Source organism: Chrysochloris asiatica, unplaced genomic scaffold (assembly GCF_000296735.1).
Source record: "Chrysochloris asiatica unplaced genomic scaffold, ChrAsi1.0 scaffold00057, whole genome shotgun sequence".
NCBI classification, from domain to species: Eukaryota; Metazoa; Chordata; class Mammalia; order Afrosoricida; family Chrysochloridae; genus Chrysochloris; species Chrysochloris asiatica.
In genome coordinates, this window is record NW_006408575.1 from 2490747 (window position 1) to 2500535 (window position 9789).

The 9789-nt window shown below is 45.8% G+C and overlaps 1 protein-coding gene across 1 annotated transcript in view; it reads left to right on the forward strand.

The window, feature by feature from the left end:
* Positions 1 to 9303, forward strand: part of ARHGEF37 (Rho guanine nucleotide exchange factor (GEF) 37) — a 55585-nt gene extending 46282 nt beyond the window's left edge. The window contains exons 10-12 of the mRNA XM_006863941.1: positions 4813 to 5008; positions 7529 to 7686; positions 9094 to 9303. Coding sequence (XP_006864003.1) covers positions 4813 to 5008; positions 7529 to 7686; positions 9094 to 9303 — 564 coding nt within the window. The remainder of the gene's footprint in view (positions 1 to 4812; positions 5009 to 7528; positions 7687 to 9093) is intronic.
* The last annotated feature ends 486 nt before the right edge of the window (positions 9304 to 9789 follow it).

Genomic DNA, 9789 nt, shown 5'->3' on the forward strand with positions numbered 1-9789 from the left:
TGGGAGAAAGGACCTGGCAATCTACTCTCTTGAAGATTGTTGTTGTTAAGTGTCATCGAGTCAGTTACTAATCATAGTGACCCTGTAGAGGGTTTCCAAGGAGCAGCTGGTGAGCTTAAACCATTGACTTTGTGGTTCAAACCACACACACACAAACAAAACAAACAAACCAGCATAGCACCACAGTCAAGGAAGCCCTGTGGGAAGTTGTCCTCTGTCATATGGAATCACTTTGAGTCAAAATCGACTCAAAGACACCTACAGCATTAACATAGAGCCCAGCACAATTGAGGTGACCACCCAGGACAGAAACTGCCCTACTGGTATCTTTACTTGCTTTCCTCTGGGGCTCCTCTAGGGGGCACTGCTGTTCTCTGCACAAGTAGGTGCCTGGCAGACAGAAGAGAAGGCAATTTTGTTTTTGTTTGTTTTCCCTTACTGGCTTTCTTACTTAGGCTAACACCACAGTTCTAAAAACAAAACAAAACAAAACAAAACAAAAAAAAAACCCCAACAGTCTCTGTACTTTTGTTTCAGGGCCTGTTTAGAGACATCGGGCTCTCCTGGTTGTTGATCCTGACTTGGTGTCCACATTGGGATGAAGGAAATGTCAGAGTCTTTGTCCAAATGGACTTGAAAGACTCCTTTGCCTAACACGCCACACCTGCCTCCCCAGAGACAACCATAGAGAGCAACTTCTATTGTTATTGTTAAATGCCATTGAGTGTGTTCTGACCCATAGCGACCCTGTATAGGGTTTCCAAGGAGCAACTGGTGAGCTTGAACTGCCAGCCTTGTGGTTCAGACTGACCTTGCAGTCCAGTGCATTAACCCGCAGCGCCACACTGGGACTCCATAGAGAGCAACTATGGTATGGTATATGTATAGTGGCACAGCGGGTTAAGTGATAAGCTGCTAATTACAAGGTCAGTGATTCAGACCCACAGGCTGCTTTGTGGGAGAAAGATGATGTAGTCTGTTTCTGTAAAGATTTACAGTCTTAGAAAGCCTAGGGAGCAGTTCTAATCTGCTCTTTATACCATTCACAAAGTATAATATAAAGTAGTATTGTTGTTGTTTTTGTTAAGTGCCGCTGAGTCACTTCTGACCCATAGCAACCCTGTATCGAGTTTCCGAGGAGTGACTGGTGAGCTTAAACCGCCAACCTTGCAGTTCAAACTGACTTTTCAGTCCAGCTCATTAACCCACAGTGCTGTATAGGTTCTTAATAAATAGTTGAGGTTAAAACCTAACATTTTTCCTCATTTACATATGTGGCGGACCCTCTACTGCCAAGCCCTGTGGTGGTGCTGCTGCTGTTGTTGATATTGTTCTTGATATGCCTGATGAATAAAGCCTGAAACTTTCCCGAAGCTCACATTCCAGAGGGGTTGAAAACTTGAAAGCCCTGAAAAGGCATTTTCCTGTGGGATAATTTAGCCTGATGTTATGGGCAGAATTTAGGGCCCAATGCTAAGAGTTCTGTAATGGAGGAACTTCAGAATTTGAGTTAGAATTTTAGAGAATCCTGGCAGTCTAGATGTGGAAGGGATTTTAGAGCGAAATTAAAGATTTCTTCTCTGCAATGTCTTTGCAAACTGTTGTAGTCTCCTAAAGCTGCCATAACCATTTACCACAAACTGGACGACTCAAAACAACAGAAATTTATTCTCTCAGTTCCAGATGTTGTTGTTATTAAGGGCAGTCAAGTCAATTCTGACTCGTAGTGACCCTTTATAGGGTTTCCGAGGAGTGGCTGGTGAGTTTGAACTGCCAAGCTTGTAGTTAGTAGTCCAGCTTATCCTGTAGAGACTGAAATCAACCCTGAGTCGACAGCGTTCATTTCTTCTGGAGGTGCTGAGATGAAGCCGTTCCATGCCTCTCTTCTCCCCTCTGGTGGTTGCTGGCAGTGAGCTCTCTATATCCAACTTTCGCATGCTACTGTGAAAGCTGGACAATGAGTAAGGAAGACCGTAGAAGAATTGATGCATTTGAATTATGGTGTTGGAGGAGACTATTGAAAGTGCCATGGGCTGCCAAACGAACAAATCTGTGTTGGAAGAAGTGCAGCCAGAATGCTCCTTATAAGTGAGGACGGTGAGACTTTGTCTCTCATACTTCGTCTTTCATACTTCAGACATGTCATCAGGAGGGACCAGTCCCTGGAGAAGGACATCATGCTTGGCTTGGTAGAGTGGAGAGTCAATGAAAAAGAGGAAGACCTCAAGGAAATTGATTTGCACAGTGACGGCAGCAGTGGACTCAAGTGTATCGTTTGTGAGGATGTCACAGGACCGGGCAGTGTTTTGTTCTGTTATGCATAATGTTGTTATGCATCAGAACTGACTGGACAGCACCTAATAACAACAACTGTGACACAAAAAATACCACGAGCAGATGCCTTTAAAGAACAGAAATTTATTTCCTCCCAATTCTGGAGGCAGACAGTCCATATCTGTGTTTAGGGCCTATTTATTCCTTTCCTGTCTGTAGCCCTGGGCATCCCTTGGTCCTTGGTGCTCCTTGGCTTCTAGACGATTCTCACTGGCATCCTTTGTGTGTTTCTATTTTGGTCTCTTTATCGTTCAGCAATGATTAGGTTTAGGATCGTCCCCACACTGCTGGTGGTATTGCTAGGGGCCATCGAGTTGGTTCTAACTCGACTCATAGCAGCCCTCATGTGCAATAGAGCTGCTCTTTGCACATAGTATTTGTTTTACTGCAGTACTGGGTAACTAAGACAACCCTATGTTGGTGTGACTTCATTAACATAACAGAAGAAAACCCTATGTCCAAATAGGATCACATTCACAGTTAAGAATGCCAGGAATTCAACACAATTCAATCCTTAACATAGATGTCTCGGGCCTGTTTTTACATGGCCTGCTCTCCTGTGTGTTTGTCTCTGAGTCCAAATTTCCTCTTATACACAAAAATATAAGGATTTTGTTCTTGTTAAGTGCTGACTAGTCGGTTCCAACTCATGTTGTTGTTGTTAAGTACCATGGTTCCGACTCATAGTGACCCTACAAAGGGCTTCCGAGGCTGTAAATCTTTACGGGAGCAGACCGCCTCATCTTTCTTCCACGGAACCACTGGTAGTTTCAAACTGCCGACCTTGAGGTTAGCAGCCCGAGTCATAACCACTACGCTACCAGAGCTCCTTAGTCAGTACCAGCTCATAGCAACCCTTATGTATTGGGTTTCAGAGGCTGAAAATCTTAGTGGGAGCAGAAAGCCTCATCTTTCTCCCACAGAGAGGCTAGTAGACTTGAACCACTGGTCTTTTGTTCCACAGTCCAGTTCTTATTGTACAGAGCCTCTGTGCTTCCTTCCCACTGGTTAGGAGGCTACAAGTCCAAAGTCAGAGTACCAGATCTCGGGGAGGACATTCTCATTGTTGGCACTGTGGAGTGTTGTTTCTCTCCTTTCAGCATGTGTAGTCCCAGTATTACTTGGAGAGCTCCAAAATTTTGGCATCTGTCTTCCTCCTAATATAACAATTGTTGTGAAGTGCTGTCAAGTTGGTTCTGACTCATAGCTACGTTGTATAGGGTCTCCAGGGAGTGGCTGGTGAGGTCAAGCTGACCTTGTGGTTAACAGTCCAGTTTTATCCTACAGCTCCACACCAGGACTCCAATATCAAGATTTGTTGTTGATGTTGTTAAGTGCTTTTGAGTCACTTCCGACTCATAGCAACCCTGTTTCCAAGGAGCAGATGGTGAGTTTGAACCACCAACTTTGCAGTTCAATGACTTTGCAGTCCAGAGCTTTAACCCACAGCGCCACACCACCATAAACCACTCTGTCTTTATCTTAACTTGATTACATCTGCTAAGACTCTGTTTCCAAACAAGTTCACATTCACAAGTACTGGGGGTTAGGGTTTCATCACAAGTTGTTGTTTTTTTTTTTGAGGGGCACAGTTTAATCCATAATATTTGCATATGAAAATCTCAGCAGACAGTTTTTGTTTTGAAACATTTCATTGTGAATTGGGTAAAGATTTACATAACAGATCATCAGTTTTGCATTCATCAAATCCTACACATCATTTCATCTCAATGATTGCAATCCCCTCCATGGAACAGCAGTTATCCCACTTCCCTTGGGGTTCTTATCTCCATTCCAACCTCCTTTCCAACCCTTCTGAACTTGGTCCTTAGGTAAAAGTTGCCCTTTTGATCATGAATGGTTGACCATTCCACTGTGAGCATACCTTACTAGTATGTTGTTCCCTCTGTAGACATACATACGATTTGGCTGAAAATTGAACCATGAGGTTGAATTCAGTTCCAGACCTGAAGAGTGGCTGAGGGCCATAGTTTTGGGTTCCTCCAGTGGTGCTGTGGGGTAATACACTGAACTGCAAAGTCACTTTGAGCCTCAAGGTCGGTGATTCAAGCTCACCAGTTGCTCCTTGGAAACCCTATGTAGTTGTCAAGTGCCGTCGAGTCAATTCCGAATCATAGCAACCCTATATACAGTACAGGGTGGCTATTCATCGGAAATGACTCATCAGCACTTAACAACAACAAGAGCATATACAATGGACTTCAAAAAGTTCATAGAAAAATGGGATGAAAAGATAATAGAAATTTCCCATGAACTCCTTGAATCCCCCTCATATTTCTCACCTAACCCAACCATCTACTAGTAAGGGCTTTTGTCAGGGTTACACAGCCCATCAACAGCAGAGGTAGGGCCAGACCCAGGCCCAGGACTCGTGGTTCTCAGGATGTGAATAAACATTGGCACTGGCTTTGGTACCCTCACATGAGCACTGTCTGTCTCTGTCTCTCCTCTCCTCAGCCACTCCTTCCAGGGGCTGAACGCCAGGTGCAGGCCCTCCTCAGCAAGTATGGCCCCGGGAAGCTTTACCAGGTAACAAGCAGCATCAGTGGGTGTGGGACTCTGGACCTGACAGTACCGCGGGGCCAAATCGTGGCTCTCCTTCAAAACAAGGACACCAAAGGCAACAGCAGCCGCTGGCTGGTGGACACTGGGGGTACGTGTGGGTCTTAATGGGCCCCTCCTTTCCTTTTGGGAAACCATCCAACAGAAGTCAGTTGGGGGACAGAATCTGGCTGTGCAAGTCTAGGATAGATATGAGCCTATCAGAAAGTGTAAGGCTTGGGGGACAGTGTAGGGCTTAGTATGAATCAACAGTGGGTAAAATGTTAAAAAAAAAAAAAAAAAGGAAGTCAGGTTTGCCTTCAACTTCCATCAAACTGAGTTGAGCTCTGTGCAAGTCAGACAAGTGCTTTGCTTTAGGGACATCACAGACTATTTTGAAGAGATGAGAGAACTTCAGCATCACCCAGAAAGATGGAGGAAAGGGGATGCTTGGCTCTTGGCTACATTAATGAAGTCTGATGTCCAGAATGAGGGAGGTGATTATTCTGCCCTGGCCACAGCCTTGTGCTGCTGCTCTGGTACGGGGGCTGTAGTGTGACAGATTTGGAGGCCAGATGGCACAATGAACCCAGGAAGAGATGGTTGGTTGTGAGGCACAGCAGAATATCTTCCAAAGTGGGGCATGTCATTGTTAAGTGCCATTGAGTCAGTTCTGACTCACAGCAACCCTCTATAGAGTTTCCAAAGAGCAACTGGTGGGCTTGAACAACAGACCTTGTGATTCCCAGTCCTGTGCTGATCTGCAGCATCCCCAGGGTATATGGGGCATGTGGGACTTCTGACCTGCAAAATGAGTATTACATAGGATTGTTGGTAGGGGATCCATTACAGTTTTCCCCCCTATACATTTAAAACCAAGCCAGTTGCTGCCATAATCTCTGACTTGCAGTGATCCCATGTGTGTCACAGTAGAACTGTGCTTCATGGGATTTTCAGTGGCTGACCTTTTGGAAACAGATCTCCAGGTCTTTATTCCAAGGTGCCTCTGGGTAGATTTGAACTTCCAATCTCCCATGAGCAGCCAGCTCATTTCCAACTCTTGGTGATGTCATATGTTTCTGAGTACAACTGCCCTCCACAGGGTTTTCATGGTTGTGAGCTTTCAGAAGCACATTGCCAGTCCTTTCTTTCAAGGTACTTCTGGGTGGGTTCAAACCAGGACTTAATTCTTGCTGCCATTCAGGGACTCTTTCCCCCCATAAAGACAGCTTTTATTATAATTTTTACGTAGGTTATCTTAGTATGTATTAGCAAAAATATATAACTAGTTCATAAACTGGTCATTTTATTCATATTATTGAATAGTACCAGAATAAATTTTCAAAAGTGGGTCCATTAAAAAATAATCAAATAGTACAAATCAGACAGAAATCATGAAAGACACTCTCATAATTCAAAGTGGGGAAATAATGGGATGGGGATTCAATGCAAGACCCCCTGGTGTCAAGGGACTGACCTTAAATCCCAGTCTTGTTACTGTACTAACTGAATCATCTTGGGGAAGGCATGAAGCCTCTCTTACCTGTTGGTTCCACCGTAAAATGATAGCAGCAATCCTACCTTCAAGAATGAATATGAACCCACTGAATAGTTTTCATCTTGTCTAGACATGTCTGGTGAAAAGAGATGGGGCTAAGAGTCTTATGATTCAATAGTAATTGTTATCATGACTAATTGTGACTGTCACAATTGTAAAGGTAAAAGTTTTGTAACAAAAATGGGGGGGGGGGATTAGTTAATCTTACAGTCCAGAAACAGAGGACCCTAGGACCATCAAGGAAGAAGAGCACAAACAGAATGTGGAACCCTATGCATAGAGGCAGCAACACCAGAGATGGAGGCAGAGATGGGGACATGGAGAGAGGGAGCAGCTGAGTACTCTGGATTCATGGAAAGAGAGGGACTGAGAGGTGGTGGTCAGGAGGCAGGCTTGCAGAATGTGCCCTTTGGTGGTGTAATTATTATATATGCCTGAGTGTTTAAAAAAAAAAAAAAGAGCTAAAATGAATAGAGAGAAATACTGTTAACTGATGGAGGGGATTATAATCATTGTAATGAAACAAAGTATAGGATTTGCTGAATATAAAATTGATGCTCTGCCCTGTAAACTTTCACTCAATTCACAATAAAAATTTAAAAAAAAAAAAAGGATAAATCTGAAGACTAAATGCTTAAATATACCCAGCAAGCTCTCAGACATTATAGCCATTTATAAGGAGAGCAATGAACACACTAGTCATTGCTACATTAGATGGGTCTAGGGGCACTTGGAGAGAAGATAGGCTGGCCCAGGGAGAGGAAAGCACTTGCTCTGAGTAGCCACCAGAGGAGAGTGGGGACCAGTAATACCAGCACCTGCAAAGCAGGTTTCATGCCAGTGCAAGGAAGAGCTTTGTGTCAGAGATGTTCAGAACGGAGTGGGCTGCCTCCTATCATGGGATGTGCAAGCAGAACCAGGAAGTAGTAAGATCATGTATATGGGATGGTTTGAGAGGTTCCTAGAGGATTTGCAGATCCTCTTTAGTGTTGAGAAGCTGTGTTGGCCACATTTATATCCATTCACTAAAACGAAAATGGCTCACAATGGAATAATGTTCTGCATTTTTCTTAGGACAACGCGGGTACTTGCCAGCTGGGAAATTGCAGCTGTACCATGCCATCCCCAGTGAGGAGAAGTTCAGAGGGCAGGTGAGGTCACACGAGGATTCCCAGCCTCTAACACCAGAGCCCATTCTGGCCCCAGTTTCCTCAGTGCCAACTATGACCCAGGTGAGTCTGGGAGGAGATGGGGTGTGACTCCCATGGCCCCTTGTGCGTGGGCTTTGATTGTCCTCGTCTGTCTGGTGTACAGTCCTCCTGTCTAGAGGGCCTTGTTCTGACCAGGGGTAGTGGTGGCAGTGTTGGGTGCCTTTTAGTTGGTTTGGACTCACAGTGATCACATAGGATAGAGAATAACGGCTTCATAGGATTTCCAAGGATGTTATCTTTATAGAAGCAGATTGCCAAGCCTTTTCTCCCACAGAACTACAGGTAGGTTTGAACCAGTGATCTTTTGGTAAGTGCTTAACTGTTGTACCACCAAGACTCCTTGGACAGTGCTAGGGCCAGGAAGAATGGGTTTTGGTGCAGATTTCAATGTGGTTTTCCCTGCTGCACCAACAATAAAGCGCTAGCCCTTCCCCCAAGTCAACAGGGTGTGTGGGATTTCTTTGATTGATCATTCATTCATTCATTCATTCATTCATTCATTCAGTGTTGGCCAGACACTGTGCTAGATGAGCAATATAATGATGAACAAAAGTAGATCTTGGTCCTTGCTTTTCTCAAATTTATAATTTGGGGCCTGGGGAGCACAGTGATTAATGAAATAATCACCAAGATAATTGTCAAGTCACAGCAGCGGTAAGTGCTCTAGCCGTAGGTGGGAGAGAGGCTCTGAGCGGTTTTTCTGAGAGTGATGCTGTTTCTCAGCTCTGACAGGTGCGTAGGTTTTGATTTGATGAAGGGGCTGTGCTAGAATGAAGATGGCAAGAGCTCTCCAGAGAGCCTGCACAGCACACGTACAAGCCCAGTGGCAAGAAACATAATGGTGGTCTGAAGGGCTGACCCGAGCCAATGTGGCTGGGGAAGGGCAAAGGGCAGAGCGGAGCAAAATGCTGCTGAGGAGAGGGTAGGGGCCAGACCGACTCCCCCAGTCCAATTATTGATCCAATTCAATTCCTTTCCTGCATAGAATCAAGTCACCCAATCTCCATCTCCGAGGTAGGGAACTGGCTTGGGCAGGGGGAACCCTTGGATCTGGGAAGTCCTCTGCTCGCTGAGATGGCAGCAGTGGGTCAAGATCACTGAGGCCACACAGTCCTAGGCCTGTGTTGTAGTTCTGCTGTGTGGTCCTGGATAAGTTCCTTGACTTCTCTGAACCTCAGTTCTTTTATATGAAATAAAGTAGGGCAGGTAGAAGTAGAGCCAGGCAAAGTGTGGCTCAGCACCTGCTCCACAGTATTAGCTGCAGAGGCAGCAGAAGGATCCTTGTCTTTTTACCAAGGATGACCTTGGAGGTGACGGATGGGCAGCAGTCAGAGTTAGGTAGGGAGAACTGGACAAACAGCTTCTGTGGGTTGGGGTTATCTGTCTGCTCACACTGACTATCTCAGTGTTGTTTTCCACATGTTTCAGGTGGTGGCAGCGTATCCTTTTGTGGCCAGAAACAGCCATGAAGTGAGTCTGCAGCCAGGCCAGCCAGTGACTGTCCTGGAGGCCCAAGACAAGAAAGGAAACCCGGAATGGAGTCTTGTGGATGTGAACGGACAGAGAGGCTATGTGCCCTCTAGCTTCCTGGCTAGAACCCCAGGCCCAGCTCCATGGGGCTGGCGGCTGGCCTCTTAGATGTCCAGCTTAGAGCCCACATTGTTACGGAGATAGGGGAGGCTCAGAGGCTGTGACCTGGGAGGGAAAGGAAGTGAAGAAAAGGTGGGAGCGGGGAGGAGATTAGGTTAGGGTGGGTGAAGAGCAGTCAGAAGGCAGCAGGAGAGGAGGGTGGGCCTTCCAAAGTGCCTGATGTGGGAGGGCACTAAAGGTTCATGTGGCAAACCCAGGGCTCCAGCCAGGACCAAATAAAGAAGTGGATGCAGCTCAGGGCCACCACACCCAGGATGGCATGTAACAGCTGATGGGGCAGGCTGTGCAGACAGCCTCCAGCCAGTCTTCCCTGTGCCCCCATCCAGTCACCCACATGAATGCTACCTGTCTTCTGTGTGGTTGCAGAAGGAGAGAAGTGCGTGGCGTGACAGTTCACTTCCTAGATGTGGTGTCAGCAGATGCCAGACTGAGCAGCCATCTTTTAGTCCTCTGGGAACTGAGATATCTCGCTGA